The sequence below is a fragment of the Parasteatoda tepidariorum genome, chromosome 5 (assembly GCF_043381705.1).
Source record: "Parasteatoda tepidariorum isolate YZ-2023 chromosome 5, CAS_Ptep_4.0, whole genome shotgun sequence".
Lineage (NCBI taxonomy): Eukaryota > Metazoa > Arthropoda > Arachnida > Araneae > Theridiidae > Parasteatoda > Parasteatoda tepidariorum.
Genome location: NC_092208.1, coordinates 16098933 through 16124521, shown reverse-complemented (window position 1 = coordinate 16124521; position 25589 = coordinate 16098933). Strand labels below are relative to the sequence as shown.

General features: G+C 29.4%; 1 protein-coding gene across 4 annotated transcripts in view; it reads right to left on the bottom strand.

Moving 5' to 3' along the window:
• LOC107456946 (zinc finger CCCH domain-containing protein 13) overlaps nucleotides 1-25589 on the bottom strand; it is a 51615-nt gene that overhangs the window by 16880 nt on the left and 9146 nt on the right. For 2 of the 4 annotated variants that reach the window (XM_071181125.1, XM_043044809.2), the window contains exons 4-18: nucleotides 25206-25293; nucleotides 24360-24525; nucleotides 21805-21944; nucleotides 18940-19403; nucleotides 17943-18036; nucleotides 17093-17848; nucleotides 16329-16510; nucleotides 14583-14917; nucleotides 13701-13829; nucleotides 8997-9108; nucleotides 6731-6887; nucleotides 6434-6644; nucleotides 3824-3880; nucleotides 2954-3073; nucleotides 207-274 (exon numbers count right to left, since the gene is read on the bottom strand). In XM_071181125.1, the coding sequence (XP_071037226.1) occupies nucleotides 207-274; nucleotides 2954-3073; nucleotides 3824-3880; nucleotides 6434-6644; nucleotides 6731-6887; nucleotides 8997-9108; nucleotides 13701-13829; nucleotides 14583-14917; nucleotides 16329-16510; nucleotides 17093-17848; nucleotides 17943-18036; nucleotides 18940-19403; nucleotides 21805-21944; nucleotides 24360-24525; nucleotides 25206-25293 (3079 nt within the window). Of the gene's footprint in view, nucleotides 1-206; nucleotides 275-2953; nucleotides 3074-3823; nucleotides 3881-6433; nucleotides 6645-6730; nucleotides 6888-8996; nucleotides 9109-10978; nucleotides 11108-13700; nucleotides 13830-14582; nucleotides 14918-16328; nucleotides 16511-17092; nucleotides 17849-17942; nucleotides 18037-18939; nucleotides 19404-21804; nucleotides 21945-24359; nucleotides 24526-25205; nucleotides 25294-25589 lie in introns of all 4 variants that reach the window. The other 2 variants (XM_071181126.1, XM_071181127.1) reach the window with 1 other exon arrangement.

Sequence of the window (25589 nt, the reverse complement as noted above, 5' to 3'; positions counted from 1 at the left end):
GCAATCAATCAACTAGTGGTGGGGAATACTGTAGTGTATCTACCACTACAACAATATAATTCTAAATCACTGGCATATAAGACATGTTAACTCGATTCTAGGCTGGGGTACCTTTTCATAGATGAAGGATGACATTGTCTATATCTACTATCCCCACAAAAGCATAGAAGACATGAAAAAAAGAGAAAAAAAGGAAGAAAACTTACATCAACAAACAAGTCTAAATCGTCATCACTCCAATCACTAAATTCATCGTCTCCTCGAGTTGCATCATCTATAAATTGTTAACAGATCATTAGTTAAATTTGATTTTAAGTAATATGTCAAACAAAAACAAAACAAAAGTTATATGGTAGTCATTAAAAAAAAACTTCTACTATAACTTCTACTCTAGCAGTCTATCTACATAACTAATTGAAGTGAAATTTAAAATAATTTCATTTGACGGTATACGCCACAGTGGCGTAGTGACGGGGGGGGGGGGGCATCATGCCCCGGGTGCTACTCACAAAGGGGTGCCAAATGGCCCATAAAACAAAAAATTGCTGGATAATTTTTATTATAATTGATTTCTGGAAAATATATTTTAAATTTAGTGCCAGTGTAATATAATAAATGTTAATTCGTAAATAAAAAGATCAAATGAGTGAATAAAAAGATGAAAAGATAAAAAGATGAGCATTATTTGTAAATTGTGATAACCCTTCATTGAATTTCATAGGAGTTACTGCAGCTAAACATGATCCAATCGTTGTGACATGTTTTGGAATAATTGAAAACATATTTTTTTTTTCCTCATGTTCAACGTTATGATGGGAATTATTAAAAAATGCTTTAACAAAAACTGTCAAACGTGAATCTGAAACATGATGGAGCGCCAGAATACAAGCGGTTTGCGTTATCGTTGATGGGCTAGAGAATATAGTAGAACTATTAGAAAAATTAGCAGAGGACACTACCACTACAAGTGACACCAGAAGTGAAGCTACAATTCTGTTGCAAAATATACTAACTTTCAGTTTCATAACTTTAGTTCATTTCTGGTATGAAATCTTAAGGAGGATTGATCGTGTGCAACTCAGATTACAAGATAGTAGAAGGAGTTTTAGAGAAGCGTTCCATGATCTTGAATCATTAGCGACTGAACTAGCCGAAATTCGAGACAAGCTCTGTGAAGAGGCAATAGAAAAAGCGAAGTCTCTTTGTGAAAAAGTGGATATTGATATTACAATGCGTGTAAGAAGACGCCGCAAAATGCCTGGAGAATTGGCTAGAGATGTTGGTCTTTCCTCAGAAAGTGAAATTTCTCGCCTTATGAAAAGCGTTCTCGATCGTCTCCAACAAGAAATATGTACACGATTAAGTGACCTTAATTTCAAATTTAAATTTCTACTAGACGTTGAAAATTTATTAAACAAGGATAATGTTGATAACGACCTTGAAAAAAATTTGGGTGAATTTTATAATACAGATTTCAATTGAATAGAACTCTTTATCGAAATATGTGACTGCAAAATGCAACATGTTACTCCGCAGTAGAAAAGAAATTGAACCTAATACTCCATTAGAATTTCTTACTTTTATAATCTCGTATGGAGAAGATGTTTTTCCAAACCTGAGAGTGGCACTTCAAATCATACTCCTGACTATCTCAGTATCAATTGCTAGCTGCGAACGTTCATTCAGCAAATTAAAATTTATTTTGAAATATCTACGATTAATGAAGGGACAAGATCGCCTAAGTGACCTAGCATTTTTAAGTGTGGAAAGAGAAAAATTTGAAATTATCAAATTTGATGATATTATCGATAAATTTGCTTCATCAAAAGTAGGAAAAATTTATACATAGTAATTACTTTTATTAATGTATTATAATCAAATTAATATTAAATATATGTATCTCCTTAGAGATAATAAATATTTACTTTCTTATTGCTTTAAAACTGTGAGTTTTTAGAATATTTCTTTATAAATATATAAAATAAATAATAGGTATCTTTTGAACTAATATTCTAGATGATCATATAAATTGCAAAATCTAGTCTTGTTTTCTCAACTACATTTTTTGTCTTAAATTTAAGGCCTAGCTTGAGTCTATGACTTTATTTATTTATTAATTTGCGAGTATATTTTAAATATAATATTATATGGTCTTCGAAGGAGGGGGCGCTAAAAAGGGATTGTGCCCCGGGCGCGAGTTAAGCTCGCTACGGCACTGATACGCCAAGATAATGATGATAACGGTGGACACATTTTTAAATGGTCACACGCGCATTTTTTCATTGAAGTATGATCTTCACTGTAAAAAACATAAAATAGAGTTTAAATGAAATTTTTAGAACAAAAAACGACAGTGCTAGGCAGAGATTAAAAAAAAAAAGAGTATGATATATTTTTTGACTTCAAGAGTTAATAAATGTTACAACTGCATTTACTTGCTAATTATTTAGTTATCTCTTATTTAACAGTATTTAATCTCTTAAAATAAAAGAGTTAATTACCCTTTAAAAAAAATTTTTCTTCTTCTCCTTTTTTAAAAAAACGTTTTTCTTTGAGTCATATAATTGTTTCGTGTTTAATTGAACTCGGGATGTAAATATCTAGTAAATTTTGAGCTAATCAGTTAATTTCAAGTGAGCTTATAGAGTCAATATTTTTCTACTCTAAATATATTAAACTACTAATTTGGTAGCCAAAAAGTGACTGACGGGCAAAAGAAGAAAACCTTTATGGACCTATATTGACGAGGACCTGCAAATGAAAAAGTTGATTCTCTCTTTTTACCATTTAGTGTAATAAAATAATTTATATCAGCATATAGAAAGAAAAATCATATCTTATATATTTCTTGTTAATAGTATTGTGAAAAGAATTTAATCCACTTAATTCTGCTACTATTTTTAATAAAATATTATTAGAAGTAATTAGGAAGAGGAGTTAAGCTAAATCAAACCATTTTTCCTCGATTTCCTATCTTCTCTCTTTTTCGATTTTGCATCATTTGAGCCTTTCAATAAACTATCTCCTTTTTCAACAGCAGGTGTTGGATCAATTGATGTCTGATCTTGTTTAACTTAAATAAAGAAAACATTATTCAGGTTGGATTTCATTAAAAAAAAAAAAAAAAAAAANAAAAAAAAAAAAAAAAAAAAAAAAAAAAAAAAAAAAAAAACGTTTAAAATCACAAGTGACAAAATTTTTTTAAAAACCTATATGTGTTTCGGTGTCACACTGTTAACTTTATTAGTAGAATAAAAGAAAGGAATGATAAAAACATAGATAATTAAAATCAGACAGAGGTTATGTCAATCCAAAGAGATAAATATACAAAATTTAATACAATTAAAAGGGCCAAAGAATTAATGATTTCAAAATATTAGACAAATATGATATTGCTGTAGGTCTCTAACAATAGAGCTTTTGATGAAGTAATAACTCAACCAAAACATTCATATATTTCAATTGCTAACCTGAATTTTTGATTGAGTTACTACATTAAGAAAATCAAAAACTCTATTATTAATAATCTTACTAGTGTACCATATTTGCCTAGTGTTTAAATAACTTTAATTTTTTGTAAAGTTATTTCTGGACGTAATCTCTTTAGGACCTTAATCATCTCTATTTTTTATCATTCCTGCATTTTACCGTAATGATTAAAGCATGACATTGTCACATCACAACACATATTGGTTCTTAATGAAATTTACTTTCATCACGAAGAATTACATACGCAATTTATGTTACATAATTTTATGCTATTTAGGTTGTTGCATAAAAACACTGAAAGAAAAGTTTATCTACATGAAATAGAACACTTTACCTGGTTTTTGATTTGCGGCTGGCTTGCTCTCAGGTTTCGCTTCTTTTTTCTTTTTGGCTACATTAAAATAATAAAAAGTGCTTAGATACAATAACAGCATAGTAAAATTTTGCTAATTTAATTAAAATGCATGGAAAACTCTGATTATTTATCACTGCAAAATATATCACAGGGTAATATAATTGTTTCAGAATGACATAAACTAAGCTTAGTGGTGCAATAGCCCATAGAGGGCCAAGGCCTAGTGTGCCCATCTCAGTTTTCTTGACCTTAGGCTCTGTGGCACAGGAGCTGATGTTCCGTATGGGTGGTCAGCGAAATGCGGAACCCCTAGTGTTTAGTCTCCAAGCATGCTTGATACTCATTTTATCGACCCATTGAAGGGATGAAAGGCTGAGTCAACCTTGCCCGGCCCAAGGATCGAACCCAGGACCTGAGGCATGAGAGCGCGAAGCACTACCACTCAGTCACCAGGCGTCCTTCAGAATGATATGCCATACAGAAAATTATTTAAAAATTTTAGGAATGTGAGACGATTATGATGCAACTTATCTCCGATACTTTTTTTTATCATCTACTCATAGAATAGATTCATTAGACTTAAATAAATTAAGGCTTTGATCCCAAAATTTGATAAAATAGGAACACCAAATAATAATAAACAGTTAGGATTTGGCAGTTTTAAAGCAAATAAGTTTGGACTTCATCTGAACTAAAAGGTAGTTTTTTTCTTTAATTTGAAATTTATTTACTAAAGTATTTGACCATTGTTAGGGTTCACACCAGTATAGTGACAATCGTCGTAAATTGTTCTACAAATGTTGCTAAAATCATATGCATGGGCGACAAATTTATCACCTTGAAATATATTCGGAATTTACAAAATAGTTTTCAGCATTGAATTCCATACATTAAAAAAAATTGTTGTACTAATTTATTTTTCTGTGTATGGTATTCAGATGGAATACTGAAAGTATTGAAGCATCTGGTACAAAAATTTTAAATTTAAATGTTGAAATTTCAAATTTTCATATTGCACTGCATTCATGTACACAGTATAATTGTTCATCAATAAAATAACACTTTTTTATCATTTAGAATTGACTTTAATTATCTAAAAAGCATAAAATTTTAATAATTTTTCATATATTATTTTGTTACCTTTTACTTTTTTTCCATTTATTAAATTATATTGTCTCAGTATTTTAATCTCCATGTTAAATCTATTTACTAATATTATTTGTTTTTTATCCACCAATTTTTAAAAAATACTAATTTTTAATCATTATGAGGCAATGAACGCAATTAGTATTAGGATGCTACAGATGGCAATTAGTGTACCATAAATGTACCATAATTCTTGATGTGTACCATAATTCTTGATGTGTACCATAAATTATGTAATTGCAAAGTTCAATTTTTTTTTTGCAAGTTAAATTAGATTTAGAGGATGGGCTGCTCTAAAGAGCAGGGCACATCGACCAGAGGTCTATTGTACCCAAACCCTAAATCATGATTAGCAAGAAAGCCTTGTGGCTGAAATAAAATTCAGCAGACACCTTACATGAAGATCTTGCAGTTCCCATGTCTTAATGCAGTGTTGCCCTAAATGCTCAANTATTGTACCCAAACCCTAAATCATGATTAGCAAGAAAGCCTTATGGCTGAAATAAAATTCAGCAGACACCTTACAGGAACATCTTGCAGTTTCCATGTCTTAATGCAGTGTTGCCCTAAATGCTCAAATCTTTGAGCAGAATAGACGTCACAATCGCAAAGTATATGTCATAAAGTCTCCTCTTCAAGATGACAACCTCTATAAAGAGGATTAGATTCAATACCCATTACGTATAGGTGTCTCCAGAGGATACAGTGTTCAGTGAGAAGACCAATGATCTTCCTCAAACTGTTCCTGTTTTGCTTAAAAAGCTCTTTTTGACGTATACTGGGACAGACGCAATTCAGCTCCTTTGCTTATCTCTGACCATCTATGTTTTCGCAAGTTAGTTTACCAAATTTAGTTTTTGGATCACTAAATGAATACCAACGTCTATTGGACCACTAAATTTTCATTGCTGTTGTGAATCCTAATCATTGTTGAACCATCAGCTTTTAACTTATTATAAAGAAAAAGCTTAGAAAATTAATTAGCAAATTTAATATAGTATCAAATATATTTATTAAAAAAAGTTACATAAATGCTTTGTTACTAAAGTTAAAAGAAAACAATATTTTTTTCAATAAAATAACTAAATAAGGTCTTTTTTTAAACTTTTGCATGTAAAAGAAATACCGTGGAATTTTAGTTGAACTGAGTTATACTTAATGGCACTCTCTATTTAAGAGCATATAGTGTGATCCTGGATCCTTCATAGCAAGTAGAAATAAAAATCTTTGTAAGGACCAAAATATTAATCAGCTATTTAAAAAAATAAGAAAGTTGCGCTTATACCATTAGTTGACAAGAAGGAAGTAGAATTCCGTTCTTTCTAAAGATGACCTTCAACTGTTAATTCCGAATTTTGAATCAGTTAAATGGTTTAACTAACTCGATCATAGTTTCAGTCTTGCCATTTGATGAGAAATAAGAGAAACTATAGGGTAAGTTACCTTTGTCTGGATTCTCAACTACTCCATGATATTTTAGAATATCAAAAGCTTCCATTTTTCTTTTCTTTGTCGGCACTTTAGCAGCAGGCGAAGGAGAATGGGGTCTTTTTGGAGCAGATTTTTCCTTTGCAGGAGGTTTGTCTTCCGGGACATCTTCTTTCCTTTTACCCCTGTCTTTCCTCACATTTCTACCCTTTCTCTCATCTAAATTCTAAATTAAAAGATAAAAAATAAATATAATCAGAAGTATCCACCGAATTATTTACTTTCTGAATTCTTCAATTTAAGAAAAAGTACCTTTTGAGCATCATCCTGCTGCCTGTTATCGTTGTTTCGATTTTCATTACGGTTTCCACGTTCATTCCAAGAGGTTCGATTGGATCCCTGTCCTTTGGATGGGGGTGGTGGGGACCTAGATCGACCATCTCTGGAAGTCATTTGACCACGTCCAGGCCTGAAGTTTTGGAAAAAAGATAAAATTCAAAACTTTGCAAACACAACAACAATCATTTTAATAAAATGTAATTTCAATTATGCTTACAAATACAAATTATCTAATATAAATTCTTATAATTTTGGATATGTTATTGAAAACTCTTAATGGTAAAATTAGATAAGATTTTAATTACAGGGTTGCCACTCAAATCTGGAGAAAAAAAAGTTCCCTGTGTTTTCCCTGTACATATTATGCACATTATATTAAGAGGAAACAACAATTACTGAGCTCTTGTGTGAGCTATATTGGGCTAACTATATTTATTAGTTTTAAAAAACAGCTGAACATACTTAAATAATGCTGCAGTATTGTAAATGAAATAGTTTTGAATAGCTGAAATATCATGGTTAAATATCCCATAGATTATGCTTTGCGTGGTCACCATTTTTTAAATGACAAAAATAAGAAACAAAATTCCCTGTATTTTCCCTGTCACTTCAGGTGATTTTTAAATTCCCTGTATTTTCCAGTTCTCCCTGTGGAGTGACAACCTTGAATTAGTAATGAAAAGCTAAATTGAAGGCAGCTAACCTTTATCAAACAATAAACAGATTTATTTGACAAGTTAGTAGAATTACAAGTTTTTAAACATCCTCCAGAGGAGTAATTTAGAAATTACAACAATTAGCATGCTAAGGCTTGTTACTAGTACAAAGAGTTGTACAAGTGTGACAGCCTATTCATAAATCAGGGTGCGTAGCCTAATCTTTCAACAAAAAATAAGCTCTTTTTAAGTACTTTTTAAGCACTCAAAAAATATTTTTAAGCAGATATTAGCAAAATGCAGAATATTTTTCGAAGACTTTACATGATCATGATAAAATAACTAGTTTTTGACAAGGAACTCTTTTCATGATTATATTAGCCATCATAAAAAGATCGAGAGATTTTTCTGTTCGATATCAGAGGGTTGAAAATGAAGCCTGAAATTGAGAATATCTTTCAAAATGCAGCAGAGTTGCACATAAGAGTGCAATAATCTCACAGACCCAGCTCACATGCGGACTCGCAAGTATTTCATCAAACCTGTAAAATGATTGGCGCTTTCATACGCTATGGACCGGCAGTACACNACTGTGCTCTTGCGTGAGCTATATTGGGCTAACTATATTTATTAGTTTTAATTGCTGGAAAAACAACTGAACATACTTAAATAATGCTATAATATTGTAAATGAAATAGTTCTGAATGGCTGAAATATCATGGTCAAATATCCCATAGCTTTGAGTGGGCACCTTTTTTTAAAAGACAAAAATAAGAAACAAAATTCCCTGCATTTTCCCAGTTTGTAAAGAAAAAATCAAAATTCTCTGCATTTTCTCTGTTATTTTAGGTGATTTTTAAATTCCCATTGTATTTTCCAGGTTTTTCCTGTTCTCCCTGTGGAGTGACAACCCTGAATTAGTAATGAAAAGCTAAAATTGAAGGTACCTAACCTTTATCAAACAATATACATATTTATTTAACAAGTTATTAGAATTACAAGTTATTGAATTGAATTGAATGTAGGGTTTAATGGCACAAGGTTCACAAAAGGACATGCCGCGCCAAATAATCGGTTTCAAAACAAATCAAAGACAAAAAGCTTCCAGCTATTTTTTTCTTACTAGAACTTTACACAACGTAACAAGAGTATTCAAAGTGAATAAAATCAGCTAAAATGTAAATACTATAAAACAAGATGAAACAGGATCAGAAAGTGAATAAAATCAGATAAAAGTGTAAATACGATAAAACAATTATATACAGCATAAAATACCAATTGCGAGTAGAAAGGCAAAAATGTTAGGATGATGGGTGTCTCCTAACAAATCCTCCAGAGATAAAATAGAACTTCCAAAAAAAGTAAGACGATAAAAGTTAAAACATGGGCAAATAGTTAAAATATGATGAATAGGGAGTAAAACATTACAAGTTATTAGTTTTTAAACATCCTCCAGAAGAGTAATTTAGAAATTACAACAATTAGCATGCTAAAGTTTGTTACTAGTACAAGGAGTTGTACAAGTCAAAAGCTTAAGGAAGTGTGACAGCATATTCATTAATATGTATTTCTAAAAAAGTCACCTGTGACCAAGATTTCCTCCTGATTCCCTATCATCCATTCTATTACGCTGTTGCCACTCAGCAGGAGAGCCTCTTCGTCTTCTAGGCATGCCATAACGATCTTCATCAAGAGCTAACAAGTAAAAAAATATATAACTTATTACTCATTAAAAAAAAACATGATTACAGGAAAAATAATACACAATATTTCAATTGACAAATATGCTGATTAGGACTTAGATGGCACACGGCTATAATTTAGATAAAGAAAATATATACTAATTAGCATTTGTAACACTACATTAATACCTTAGTAGATTAAATGTTGGGCTAGATAGAATAAAATCAGGAAAATATTATGGCTATGACAAAGGAAAAAACACCCACACTTAAGCAGAACGATGAAATACATACAAACTAAGCATGAATAACAATCTGTACTCAAGTTAACAAATTTAAATGGTGAATCAGATAAAAAAAAATGTTTCAAACTATTATTTTATCAAAAGAGGAAGAAAAAAATTACTCTTATATCTTAAACAAAAAAAAGTGATAGAGATTCAGGAGGGGATTTATGTTAATTGTGAAAATAAAACACCTTTTCTGTTTTAATTGTCACAGAAATATAAAAATTATTTTCTCCTTTTTAAAACATAGTATTTTAAAGTTCTTTTATTTAGTTTTGCGCCTGTTAAATTATTTAGTTCAGAAAGAGGTCAAAATTTCAATTGGAAATAAATTTGTCAATATGGTCAGGAAATACTGCACATTTATAAGCAATAGATTAATGTATATAAAATTTAAAAAAACTTTGCATTCTAAGAATAAAACAGTTTGTTGTACTCATTCGTATAATTTCATTTTATAAAAGCATAATGAAGTAAATAGATAAAATTACTATAAAAAGATAAGCTTTTTACAGAATGAACTTATTCTAAATAAATTAGGTAGGACAAGAAATTCAAAAGTGAAATTAGAGTTCCCAATTTTTTTTTTAACTTAATATATTAAAGAATAACTTAATAATATACTTCTATATGTATGTACAGTGAACTTCCACTTATGCATGATTTTAAGGGACCAATGGAAAAAAAGAGCATAAGTGAAAGAGACACATAAGTGAAAAGCTAATTCAAAGTTCTAAAATGCAACATAACTTGCAATGAGAGTATGAATAAAATTATTCCTAAAGATTAAATGTTAACATTTATAATGGTTTGGTATTTACAATAACTAAACTATACAAGGAAAATTTTTTTTAACATACTTAATAACAATTTATTTTCCCACAAAATAATCCATAATAGATGTTTATGGCTTCAAAAATAGTTTTCTCAAGTTCATACAGATAAGAAAAGGGAGTTTCAGTAGCCGAATAAAACTGCAAATTGTTACAAATAGTGGCTAAACCTTCTAACACTTTTAAATAATTTGGAGGAACTTTTTCATCATCTTCATTGTAACTGTGTCATTGCATAAACAAATGATAATTATCATTATTTTCCTATATAATGAGCAGGGACCTTATACCATCGCGTAAAATGAAAATAACACATAAAAGAGGTAGTGCATAAGTGAGAGGTCACAGTATTTATACACGGCAGAAAAAAAATTTCCACCTAGGTGTGGATATAAATTTGAGGGCCTTACATGTAAAATATTAATAAACAAAATAAATTATAATTGAACAAATTTAAGTCAACAGAGAGATTTTGCATAGCATTACAGTTTCCCCAAATTGAAGGCTAAAGCTATTTGAGATTCACAATGCAAAAATGCATGCACAATGCAATGAATCAAAGTTTTGCTAAGAGGTAAGATTAAGTTTAGAATTACGTTTAAGGCAAAACAAACTCTATGCAAATTCTCTCTCATTTTACAAAGCAATTTTAAAAAATTTCTGAGCTATCGAAACACGTAAAACGAGTTCAAGGTAAGTATTTCGTTTAAATAAATTACCAATGTATTGATAAGTAAATAATTAGAAATCAGGAAGAGAATACCTGCAGCAACGTGGGGTGGTAAAGGTGCTTGAGGAACAGAAGCATACGGATCCCAATCATCCCTTCCTCTTCCCCTGGGCCATCGCTCTTCATAACTACGATCGTCTAAAGGAACATCACCAAGATAATCTGAAAGTACAATACGTTTACATTCAAGCAGCAGATGATTTAGACAGATTTATAACTACAGTATCCAAACCACTTTCAGTTAACTGAAATTAAAAACAATTTTATATACATACTTGCTTTTTTTAAAATTATTAATACACATGAACACAACATTTTTAATTATTAATACACATATAATTATATAAAAAAGCAAAATANAATAATAAAAATTATTTTCTCCTTTTTAAAACATAGTATTTTAAAGTTCTTTTATTTAGTTTTGCGCCTGTTAAATTATTTAGTTCAGAAAGAGGTCAAAATTTCAATTGGAAATAAATTTGTCAATATGGTCAGGAAATACTGCACATTTATAAGCAATAGATTAATGTATATAAAATTTAAAAAAACTTTGCATTCTAAGAATAAAACAGTTTGTTGTACTCATTCGTATAATTTCATTTTATAAAAGCATAATGAAGTAAATAGATAAAATTACTATAAAAAGATAAGCTTTATACAAAATGAACTTATTCTAAATAAATTAGGTAGGACAAGAAATTCAAAAGTGAAATTAGAGTTCCCAATTTTTTTAAACTTAATATATTAAAGAATAACTTAATAATATACTTCTATATGTATGTACAGTGAACTTTCACTTATGCACGATTTTAAGGGACCAATAGAAAAGAGAGCATAAGTTAAAGAGACATAAGTGAAAAGCTCATTCAAAGTTCTAAAATACAACATAACTTGCAATGAGAGTATGAATAAAATTATTCCTAAGGATTAAATGTTAACATTTATAATGGTTTGGTATTTACAATAACTAACAGAAGAAATTTTTTTTTAACATACTTAATAACAATTTATTTTCCTGCAAAATAATCCATAATAGACGTTTATGGCTTCAAAAATAGCTTTCAGTAGCTGAATATAACTGCAAATACTGGCTAAACCTTCTAATACTCTTAAATTATTTGGAGGAACATTTTTTATCACCTTCATTATAACTGAATATTAGTAATCCCTATAAGTTTGAAATTAACTTAACAGTCCTTTATCAAAAACTAAAGTTTTATAATTGTTAGGGCGGAATTATACATGATAAAAAAGTTTCTGTCATAACAGGCTACATCAGTGGTTACCAACTGGCGGCACATGGGCCGCATCCGGTCCACAGAGCTTTTTTTTTGTGGCCCACAAACTAAAATATATTAGTTGTCATTTTTTTGCAGACAATTTTCATGCAAAATCTATAAGGGTTTAAAATACTTTTCTTTCGTTAAAAAACACTGAATTTCTTTGTTTCTGTGAAATTTAACATACCAACGGCGTAATTTTTTTTTTCAGGTATTGCATCCAAGAAAATACTTATTCAAATACAAAAGCAATCGTGTATGTTGCGTAAAACTCTACTATTAATTTTAATTTGTAATTCAATACATTTGTTTTGTACAACTTGATAAAAATCTGACAGTGATACTTAATGTTCCTTCAAACATAAAAGAGTCCTACATAAAATTTTGATAAAGTAGTGGCCCACCATTTGGCCGGAGTTTTTAATTGCAGCCCCCAGCCTCATGTAAGTTGGAAACCCCTGTGCTACATAATAGGTTGTTTGAGCAGTTGTTTGTTGTTCCTTAACAGGCCATCTTTTATTTATCCAAGATGTCTATCTGACTGCAAGCAAGTGACCACGGTCCCTTTCATTTTTTGTATTTCAGATGTCCTTTTTCTACAAAACATGGGAGTAGTTAACAGCTTGGCAAGGGAAAAGGTTCTGTCCTTAAAGATGGATGGGTTTACAATGTTAGTGGTGTAACTAATAAGTCAGCCTTTTCAAAATTGTAGAAAAAAAATGTGTTCCTAGAAACAAGAAAGGTGAAAAAATAGCAAGAGGAAGAAAAAGAAACTATTTCACTGGATTCAGCAACATATGTCATTTTATGTGTAACAAAGATTGCTAGGCACTGGAATTTTTGAACTAAAAACTTTCTTCCGAAAAAATTCAATTTTTTTTTTTCTACAAAAAAAATATTTTTGGCTATTCTAAGAAAAATTTCGGTGCATAATTGAAATATTTATTTTCAATCTTTATTTTCAATCATAAACAAATGATAATTATCATTATTTTCCTATAAAATGAGCAAAAACCTTATACCGTCGCATAAAATGAAAGGGGCACATAAAAGAGGTAATGCATAAGTGAGAGGGCAGAAAAAAAAATTCTGCCTGGATGTGGATATAAATTTGAGGGTCTTACATGTAAAATATTAGTAAACAAAACAAAAAATATATAATTGAACAAATTTAAGTCAATAGAGAGATTTTGCATAGCATTACAGTTTCTCCCGACTTGAAGGCTAAAGCTATTTGAGATTCACAATGCAAAAATGTTACAATAAATCAAAGTTTTGCTAAGGTTTATTATGAGATTAGAATTACCGTAAGGCAAGACAAACTCTATGCAAATTATCTCCAACTTTAGAAAGCAATTTGAAGAATTTTCTGAGCTATCAAGAAAGCACGTAAGACGAGTTCAAGGTAAGTATTTCGCTTAAATAAATTACCAATATATTGATAGGTAAATAGTTAGAAGTCAGAAAGAAAATACCTGCAGCAACGTGGGGAGGTAAAGATGCAGGAGGAACAGAAGCATACGGATCCCAATCATCCCTTCCTCTTCCCCTGGGCCATCGCTCTTCATAACTGCGATCGTCTAAAGGAACATCACCAAGATAATCTGAAAGTACAATACGTTTACATTCAAGCAGCAGATCATTTAGACAGATTTTCAACTACAGTATCCAAACAACTTTCAGTTAACTGAAATTAAAAACAATTTTATATACATACTTGCTTTTTTTAAATTATTAATGCACATTAACACATTTTTAATTATTAATACACATATAATTAATAAAGACAAAGACTGCAAAATAGACAATTTTTTTTTTCTCCATTTTAACAGAGTACTGTAATTAATCTCTCATATACTGCTCTCTAAAGAATAATTTAAGAAAAAAAGTATTTTTTGTTATTTAAACAATATCTAATACCACAAATATCATAAGTTTTTCCTTATATGATTTATTCAATATTATTCCACATTATATTATTCTACATTACATTATTCTACATAATGTATTGTGAATATATAATAACAATTGCATATAACATGCTAAAGTGCACTACCAATAGCAACACTTTAGCAATAAAAAATAGCTTTCATGTTGATTTTCATAGCAGTTTCAACAGTATCATAAAACTGAATTCATTATGGCTCTTGAAAGCTAAATTTTTCTTCTGCCCTCCGCAAAAGTAAAAGTTTTATTTTCTTGTAACACTCCACCAAAAAAAAATTAACATCCTTATATTAAGCCAACCATTTGCTCCATGCTAAAGCAGAAAAATCTAGACAGCTCAAAGACATTCCAAGGACTGTCAATGGATGATTTTGAAAACTTAAATATATCAATCAATGAATAAGAAATACCTTCACTACGTCCTCCAAGGCTTATTATTTCCCTATGAGGTAATATCTCTCTAGGGGATATAACATCCCTAGGACCATATCTGTCAATTGGATCCTTGCGGTATCGGTTCTCAGAATAAACATCAGAAGGATAAAGGGGTGGACCACGTAGGACATCACTTTCATAATCAGATGGCAGAATTCTGTCGGTAATGTAATGCTCATGAAGCGGATCATAGCCATAGGCATAATCCCTCTCACCAGGGGGGATGTCAGAATCATAAATGCGGCTTCTAGAATCTCCTAGGGTTTCAATGTCTCGGACACCATGGTGACCGTGCAAGGGTGACTGTGACCTTGAAGAAAAAAAATTTGGGAATCAAGATAGGTAATTCTAAAAAAAAAAATATGCTGGAAATTTATAATGCAAACTTATTACAAATAGCAACACAAGTTAAATTTATAATTTTTTAGTAAGGCACAGAATTTAATAATTTACTTGTTATTCAGTATTGAATAGTTTTATTTTAATGAGATCAGATTTTTGTAAATGACACTCAATTGCAAGGTGAACTTGTTTATGAATAAAAAGTTAATGAATTGGAAATTTTGAAGACCTCAGATAAACAAGAAAAAAAAATTTCAAAATGGTAAAAACCACTTACATACCCGCCAACATTGGAGAAATAAAATAAGGGAGATTTTACTAGTGACATTTTTTTAGGCTACAAGGAAAGTTTTGATACATCATGCATGATCACGTAAGTCAAAAAGAGAAATTTGAAATTGCAAATAATACAAGCACTTACATTTAGTGAAGCAAAAAATATGTAAATAAATCTTAAACTAAAGAAGATTTTTTTTAAATCATTATTTATAATTACTTAAACTATAAACACTTAACATATTAAAATATTGGCAATAGCACCATCTGTTGAGGAATATGAGAAGTATTTTTGACATCAGCGGATATTTTATTATCAAAAAAATTTCTTCAACAAATATGGAGAAATTTGAGAATATACAGGAGATAGTTGTAAAATAAAGGAGTCTTTGCTAAAAAACAGGAGACTAGGCAGGTATGCACTTTTGTAAGACAACTTTAAAAAAGCTTGTCTTAAAAGGGTGTAAACTGGGCAATATTTTGCAGCAGGTTGAATTGAATAAGCAGCTAATGAATGAATGCACTTAGAAATCATACCATTAGGTGTTCTTAAAGTTAATTAGTAAGAAGTAAAAAAAATTTTTTAGTTATTATCAGTGGTGCCTCATCAATTCTGAGTCACAAATAATTTTGTGCAGACAGCTTAGTTTTAGTATGGAATAAAGTATCCATATATTTATGATTTTTTATAAAATATTTTTCATAATAAAAAACTTACAAATAGACATTAACACAAGTTTTAGTGCCATGAAATGACTGTAATCAAAGAAATCGTAAAAATTGAGAGAATATTGTAATTAAATTTTATATGTAATTATTGCTTTACAAAAGAACATTTTAATATACAAAAAATATTACTCAAGATAAGTGATAAAAATTAGAGCTGCAATAAATCAAAAGTGCTAACTGGAGTAGATTCATGTTTTTACCAAAGTGTGTAGAACAATTACAGAAGATATTATTTTGGCTTTTACATAATTTTTAAAGTGTAACAACGGTTTAGTACCTGATTTTTCCAGAAATTTTCATGAGCATTAATATTGTCATACAGAATTAATCAAGTAAACAGTGATAAATATATCTAGATTTAAAGTAAAGCCAACCTTCTAGGAGATGATAATCTAGATCTTTCTGCATCATCAACCGATCTCATAGAGACATCACGGTCTTTCCTCTTTTTTCTGTCTTGATCACCATCTCTTGAACGATCGTTTCGGGGCAATAAAGGCTCTTGGCGACCTCTCAGTTCTGGTGACCGCCTTCCGCCAGCTGTATTGCTTTTCCTCTGAAACATGCATAAAAAGTGCTTAAATTAGATGCAGAATGATAGTAAATATAATGAAAATGAATGCAATGAAAACGAATGTATTAATAATGAATAGTAGAACGATAATGATATTTATTATTGTATTCATGTCAGTGAATTTTTGTCTTAGCATCAAGTAAAAAGTGTTTTTATGAATTCTTTTAAATGTTTGGCATTTTAAAAAATTAGGTTTAAAAAAAATAAAGATAAATTACATTCAAAATTACACATCTATGAGTAAAAAAAATTTTTTTTTTCAATTAATTCAATTTATAATTAATAAAAAAAAATAAAAATGAAAAATAATTTGAACAGAAAGTAGTACAAAATTATGAGATTCTTCCTAACTATGTTTTATCAGCACGAGATCCTATCGCACAAATTTTTGTTCGCAGGAGATTGAACCTCACTAAATTTTATTTGTATGAGATAATTCATAAATTTTTTTGCAGTAAGAAAACCAACTTTTTAAAATCGTTACAAGTATCTATTCCTTAAAAAAAAAAAATAATAATAATCTGCCCCAGTCAATTATTTATAACAGTCCAGAAAATAACTTACATGATCTCCTTGCCAAGAGTTGAATTCATAATCTATCCCTCTATCTTTCTGAGCATAATCACGTCCTCTATCATCTCTGCCCTTTTTCAAAACATCAGGCGAAACAACACGCTTTATTTTTGGTTCAGTGACTCTCTTCTCGTATCCGTGAGCTTCGTTACTTTGGTATCGGGTATCTCTGCGAGGATCGTGGTCTCTTGGAGACAGATCTCGAATGTCTCTTTTCTTATCTAACTCACCCGGAGGTCTCCTTCTGTCAGATCTAACAGGAGAAGGAGACTGTCTGTGCCTATCCCCTTTATCCTTATCGTGAGGATACAATTTACGAGATGCAACGGGATTGACATCGACCTCATATCTATTTTTAACAGGGGAAAGGGATCCTTTTCGATTATCCTTCCTGGGGGAGATTCGGCCTCTTTTATCAGTTCGATCACGGCTATCGTTGCGTTGTTTCTGGGAGAGGAGAATGTCTTCTTTTCTGGAATAAGGTTTGCCTCGGTCATCAGGACGATTTCTTTCAATGGTTTTTTCTTCAGTGAAATAACGATTGGTGCCGAATTGTTTGGCAGGTGGTTGAGAACCGTTTCCTGAAGACCTAGGTGCCAGCATGGGTGGTGTGTGTGATCTCATCCTTCTGCTGCCTGATTCATCTCTAGGCTTTGATTTCTTAGTCTGTACCATTGGCATGAGAGCCGTGCGATTTGGACTGCTTAGATGAGGTGGTGTAGGGATGCCACGATCAACTTTCCGCTTCTGAAAGTAAATGTTGTTGCAGATTATATATCTAAGTGTATTTAGAACAATCAACTCACATAAAAAAATAAAGATAAAAATTTTTAGTTCTCACATCAGATTTAGGAGCATCCTTCTTTTTCTTGTGCCTCTTATTACGACCATGTTGAACTTCGGCCGATCGGCTGTCAGCAGAAGAACTTTGATCCCTTACGGTGAGAAATTTTTATTACTTTAATTTTAAACAATGAACTCTGCTTATTACAGGGCTGTTACTTATGACTATCATTACTTTTCTTAAAAGTAAATGTAAATTATAACTGCTAATAACTTACGTCTATGCTTTGTCAAATTGCAACAATACTATAAAAAAATGCTAATGAACCAACAAACACTTTTCTGTAAACAAAACAAACTGCTTTCATGTTAGCGAATTGAGAATAAAGAATTCAGAACTAAAGGTAAAGATAAAAAGTTACAAAATATAAATAAAAACAACTTGATGACAATATCTGATTACACTGATACCTGTTTCAGAAGTTCTTGTTTAATTTTCCTATTTAAAGAGATAGCCACCTTACTATATTGTTCTCTATTTTTACAATACAAACTAAACTTTTTTCAGTTAAGAAGTTTCTTTAGCCTGCCAATTTTTAAAAAAAACAACATAGAAAATCATCGGAAAAAAGCACAATAATGTCTTTTGAAATGAAGTCAATTGGGGCAAAAACAATGGGATTCTTTTTTAAAAAGCTCTATTCAGTATTGATTATATTAAGATCCAAAAAAAAACTCATAACTCAGAATATTTGACTGATAAATTACAATTTAAAAATTAATTTATTTTTTACAATTCTTTAATTTATGACAAACTGATTAGCATAGAATATTAGCACTTTCATCAAAGCATAGATGAAAGATAAAATTTAATGTTTGCAGTCATAAAAGATTTTAAAATGTTACAGTAACAACTCAAACTAGCAAAAGTCAGTAATCAATTTGACGAATGTTAAGTTTTTTAGGGTTGTTGAGTTTATTTTAGAAATTCTGTTTTCAGGTATTTTAGAAAGAATCTTATTATTTTCAATATAAATATGCTCCGAAAAAATTACCATTGCCTCTGCTTTCGAGAAACTGGCACAGGACTAGGAGTTCTTGGTCCTTTGAGCTTCACATTCAAATTAGATCTGGCACCACTTTCACTTTTTCCTTCAACCTTCTTTCTTTTTGGTGACACAGACGTCGCATTTCTTTTGTCGTGACCTTTTTTACGACCAGGTTTTTCAAACAGAGGAGAAGGTGATCGATGCTTTTGACCTTTCCCAGCCCTACTGCTTTTGATTTTATCGTAGTCATCCTTAACTCTTCCTTTTGAAGACTTCTTAGAAAGTTGAGCTTTGGCACCAGACTTTTTGCTTTTCTTTTTGAGAGATGGGCTACTGGAAGAAGAAGATGAAGAGGAAGAAGTACTCTCATTGCTGTCTTCTTCACTGCTACTACTGGAAGACCCAGAACTGCTTGAAATACTACCACTATCACTGCTACTACTACTACTGCTACTTCCACTGAAAGAAACCTATAGGAAAAAGAAAAAGGTCTACCATGAAATTTATGTTAATAGTCACAAAACTATATAATTTATTAGGCAGCTTTTTAAAATCTAATAATCAACTATTCACCAGGGGCTTCTTTGTCCATTCTTTAAACAATCTACAGCACTATAAAAAATTTCTCATAAAAAGCTCAAATAACTAATAATATAATAACTTAAAAGGCTCTTCCTTGTAATGCAATGTTGGCAATATTTTCATTGCGTGCTAGCATATCAGCAAGAAAACAAATTATTCGTAAAGCAGGACTGTTGAAATAGCAATTTGAGTTTCTTTAGCTATTTAGATCCATAAAGCGGATAGTGATAGCAGGCAAGTTAATCATATTATATTTACATTTGTGCAATATACAAAAACTATTGAGAGGATATGATTGTGGTATTTTTATACCTTATACAGGGGTAGAAATAAAAGCCCTGTAACTAAAAGAGCTTGCTAGTACATATCACTTGTCTGTTTACATGTCTCAATTAGATTTTTTTCAAAAGAAAAATTAATAAAAGGCAGTAAGAGAGATGCAAGCAGTTAAGGGAGATGCTGAAATTTTTACCTATGACTAAGACAGTTCTGATAAAAAAAATAATTATGAAAAGGAACAAAACATTTAAATTGCTAAAAGATAAAGATCCCAGAACTTGCAAGTGAAAAAATTTGAGTGGTGGAATTATCCTTTCAGGAAACTTGGGCTCATGTTAAATAAGCATAACTGCTAACATGAAAAGAAATAAATGCAGTAGTAATAAATATTTTATTAAAACTATTAAATAACGTAGAAAAAATTCCACAAAGTGAATTTTTAGGTATTTTTTTACAATTAATGAAAATTATAACAAACCCGAATAACAGCAAATTTTAATTAAGAGGAATAAATCACATTTATGAAGGCTATTGAATAGACTAAAATATAAATTTCATAATGTTAAATATAGTCTTAAAATTCATAATTTTAAATAGCTATAAGCATTTAATTTATCCATTTATCCTAGATAGTGGCACCCTTTTGTTGAATGACATGCATGTTAAAGATTTTAAGTTTAACAAAAAATAAGCATTTTTGAATTTGTTTGAAAATAAAAAATTCTAACCTTCATATAACTTCATTCTTTAGTAGAATTAATTAAAATTTTTAAGCACTCAATTTAATCAGTAAAAACTCTATTAATCTCTAATAGGTACTTTTATAAGAACTTCCAAAATTTTAAGAAATTTTCTGAAATATATATATATTTATAAAAATTTTATCCTTTGTTTTCTTCCTCCAGTTGTTTTTTTTTTTTNTTTTTCATATGTCTGTAATTTTCCTTTGTTTTATCTTCCTTTTGAACTTATTTTATATATATATATATATATATATATAATAAAAAAAATCTAGAGAAATTTTCATTAAATCAGGAGTTAGTCTAGTTAAATTGAAAGCGTATGCCCTTACCATTAAACATAAGATCCAGAATCATAGATTGGAGCTGATTATTTAATCATTAAATATAATATAGAGAATTATATATAGCAGTTTAAAAGTAAGATCACGAACTGCTTGAAGTACTTGTGCTGTTACTGAAAAAGTGTGCTACTTGTACTGTTACCTTTACTGAATATTGAAAGAAGATTATAAGATTTTGATTACTTAAAATATAAAAATTTCGTTGGTTTAATGTAAGGCTTATAAAAGTAAAATAATCCGACATACCAAGGCCATTTTTTTGCTACTTCAATGTATAATAATAAATAGCTAAGGAAAGGTACTAAGGCAGCCAACTTTACTTATCATTGAAAAAAAGATTAAGAATAAGAAATATATGTCAAAATAAAGATATAAATTAATATGTGTACAAAATCAATCACAGCAAAGTAGTCTTCCTCTATCTTATTTTATGGATTGATTTGGATACACAATAATTGGATGCAGTCAGTCTGCCTCAAATTTAAGGTAAAATGGTTTTGTTTGTACACATTCAAGGGAACAAAATTAATGGATGCTAGAAACTATGTCTGGTGCAAAAACAAAGGAGGGAAAACAATAATACAAACATAACAAAATTATCAGGGCACCTCTGGGTCATGAAACTTGAAGTTAACAAAAGAAGATAAATTCTTTAAGAGATTTATCTTTTTTAAACAGAGAAATTCATTAAATGATGACAAGTAAATTTTTGAGCTAGTTTTTCTGAATGTAATAAAATTAAAAGTTTAATGCCAAAAATTTTAAAAATTCGCTATGATATAAAATATAAATTCATTAGTAATGCTTGTAATATTAGTGTGTGCCTCTTTAATGTTATCAATTTTATATTATACACAAAGAAATATGATTTACTTTTAAATTAAACAAAGAATAGAAGTGAAAAAAAATATTCTAAATAAATTTACGGTTTTTGTTATTGTAACATTTTCATTTAGCATGCGTTCTTTTTGCAGTTCTAATTCCAACTCTCTCTGAAGTTGCTGCCTCTTTCTTTCCAGGGTCAACTCTTCTTTATAATCTAATTGAGCAGCATCCATCGGCCAATCTATAAAGATATGCAATGCAAATGCTGTTATAAACTAAATCCAATGAAAGAAAAGAAATCACTGGAGAGTGAATAAAAAATACAGTACAAGTACATATAACAAAAGAAAAGAAAATGGAAAAAAAATTTAAAGTTTATTTTAATTAAATTTCAATCGAAGAGCTAAGTAGATGACCATAAAAGTAACTTTTGTTGCAAACAAATAAATGAAATAAATAATTAATGAAAAAGAAAACAGTTTTCTAAATTGTTTGTAAGATGTTCTTTGTAAGATAATTTAAAAAAAAAGAAAAGAACATGACTTCCATAAAACTATTAAGTTATTACTTTCTTTTAAGTAACACAGAACACATTTTTGTACCAGGTGGAAATTTAACAAATAAAGTACAGAGAATTGAATAAAAAAATTAGATCAACCTAAATAACTTTTGATCTAATGACAAGATTTTTATGCCCTAAAATTAATGGCAGAAGATTTTAAATACATTATATAAATTGTGCCACCTATAAATTAAGTCAAAAACTCAGATTCAAAGATGTACCAATATATTTTTTAAAAGAATTTATTGCTTAGGAACTATTTATTATCATTGGGAACTATTATTAAAACAACTTCCTAAAATTTTGGATTTTGTCTTTAAAGTTGTATAGTTTTAAAAAATGTAAAAATTTGTATACTTAGTAATTCAAATCTTTTTTGATCATGATTAAGTTGAATGTTAGTAATAAAATTTTTTTATTGGATAAATAATTTTGCAGTTGTGTGCAAAAATGTTTTGATTCCTATACAGTGTTCCACAGACATGTAAGGGAAAAGATAAGTTTCGATTTGGAACATATTTTCCAAATTGTGACTATCTACCATATATTGAGTAAAAAAAGAGACATGTTTATACAGAGAAAATATATATTTTTCAAATCTGATTTTGAAATTCATTGGCAACATTAACAAATTTGCATAATTACAGCCTATCCTTTAAACCATTAAAAATTACTCTTAGTGTGTGAAAAGTTGATCTTTATTTCAAAAGTTGACTTTATTCAAATTTTATGATTTAATAAATAAACTAAAAGGTTTTTAATTGGTAAAGAAAATATAAAGTGATTTTATTATTAGTAGGAAAGAATGAAGAAATTTTGTTTTCTGGTTAAAAAAAATAAATTGTAAATAAAAAATCATCAATATGTTCATAGAGTTAGAATGACGCCTGAATACAAGACAAATAATTCAATAAAATTAAATTAAAATGAAAAATTCAACTACATATTTTTATACAGGAAACTGACCGGCAATTTTTAAGAAATTGTAAAAAAAATAATAATGTCTTCTCTAAGGTAATAAAATCATATGCTGTTAAATATACTCATATACTTAAGAGTGCTACCGAAATACCTGACAGCAGAAACTGCATGGCATCAGCAAATTATTTACCACCTCAGTTTTTTTTAAACAAAAAACAACAAACGGAAGAAACTTTGCTAAGAGAAAAAGCCAAGGACAAGTAAAAAATTAAAGGTAAAACAAAAAACAAAAGATTTTTTTTTAACCTTCATTTATAAAAAATAAGTTTTTTTTTTTTAAATGATACTGAAAAATAGACACTTAATTTTCATTTTTCAGATTATGACTGCATTTGTCTGCAAAGCACCTATGATGGTATGATCATGAACTTTATTTGAAGGAACTTTAAATAAGCACAAATCTCAACACCATTATATTACAATTCAGTAAATTCCTCCTTTTAAAATTAAAAGATTTTATTTTGATATTATCATCTACAAGTTTAACTTTTCCTTTTAATTTCTTTATTGGACTGGGCATAAACATCTTTTTACTATTTTTCGAAATTTTCTTTATTTTTGAGCAAAGATAAAGTTTGATTGTATAAAATTTAAATATAATTTAAACAAAATAAAGATTTTGCGCGTAACTTTATATTTATGATATGCAAGTTGCCCTAAATATTTATATGACTACGTTAAATTTTTTCAATATTAATTCCTGCCTGACTGAGTTGAAGTGGCAGACAAATTTGAATTTTTGATGATAGCACTGTAGATTGAATCTATGTGATTCAAGGATATTAAGAAAAATTTAACAGACGTTTTAAAGAATACAATTAATAACGAAAAGCTAGAAGATGTTATTGTTCAGATAGGTATTCACCACCAACAAAAAAAAAAAACAAAAAAAATCACATTTTAATCCAAAAAATGTTCAAAGTTTTCTTTCCATTAAAAAAAATATTATCAGGATTACTTAGTGACACTACAAATAACAAATAATTTTTGATCAAAAATATAATATTCTTCAAGATGCTCATTGATTTATATCTTGATAATAATATTAGAACAACCTCCATGAAGATATTAAAGTTTCAATAAATAAAAATACTTAAAGAGTGTAGTACAGACCATCAGAATCATCTTCCCAGTTGCCATCACCTTTTTTTTTAGCATCAGCAATTTCAGTATTTCCAGCACCAGGGGACCTATGTCTAGTAACAACAACTGTAGATTTTATTTTACTTTCATGTTCACCTTTTCTACTCCTACTATTGCTGCGCTTGCTACCTTTTTTCTATAAAAAAAAACTTCTAGCATTAATTGAAGTAGCAAACAATACTGAATAATTTGTACAATATCATAATTTTAAAAAAAACTGGTAAATGTTTCGCACTTACAAAAGGAAATGTTTATCTCAAATATTATGAAGACATGATACAAATTTTGTGTCAGGAAATAAAGAAGACTATTGTAAAAAAAAAGTCTAAAAGCTTTCCTGAAATAAATAACTTCATAAAATACAAGATCTGATTTAGTATTAGAATAGTTGGTTAAAATTTTCTGATGCACCCAACCATTAGTTATTCCCTTTTTTAAAAATAAAACATCTGTAATACATGCAACTGTTTTTAAATGTAGCGTTTTTTTGTAACATTTGGCATTGACTGTCTTAAAAAAAAAGGATATGGTATTCCTAATTTACGTTACTAAATCTCGTGGAAAACTATTATTTACAACAGTCAAATAACAGATGTCCCTTTTTAGCTAAATTTTTAAAATATCTATTTAATAGAGAGAATTATAAACACTTTTAAAAGTAATGAAAATGCTTTATTGATAATTTGTCATCATGGCATGATTAGCCAAAGACTTATTACAAGTTAACAAACAAGCTCATAATAACAAATCAACGTAAGTAAATATGTAAATGTGATGATAGAAAGATTAAGTTGTTAAAGAAAGAAAAAAAATTACCTTTGGAGAAGCTGAACCCATTCTAGGTTCCTTAGGTTCATCTCTTTTATTACGAACCTTGTGCCTGAGATCTTTTCTATCCATTTCTCTGCAAGAAATATAACATTTTTAAAAGAGGAACAAAATAAAACATATCTCTATTAAAAATATTAGAAATTATAAGCAGAAACTATCTTGAATTTAAACTGCTATACTTTTACTTTAACTAATAACTTTCTAACAATGAATTACATACTAAAATGTACAACATCAAAGCTTATAAGCATTATTGAATTTAATTTTAATGTTTATCTAAATTACTCACTTCCTATAAATTTGACAAAAAGAAGTTACAGTGAATCCTGTCAAGTTGATCACTCTTATAAGTTGATTAAGTTGAATGCT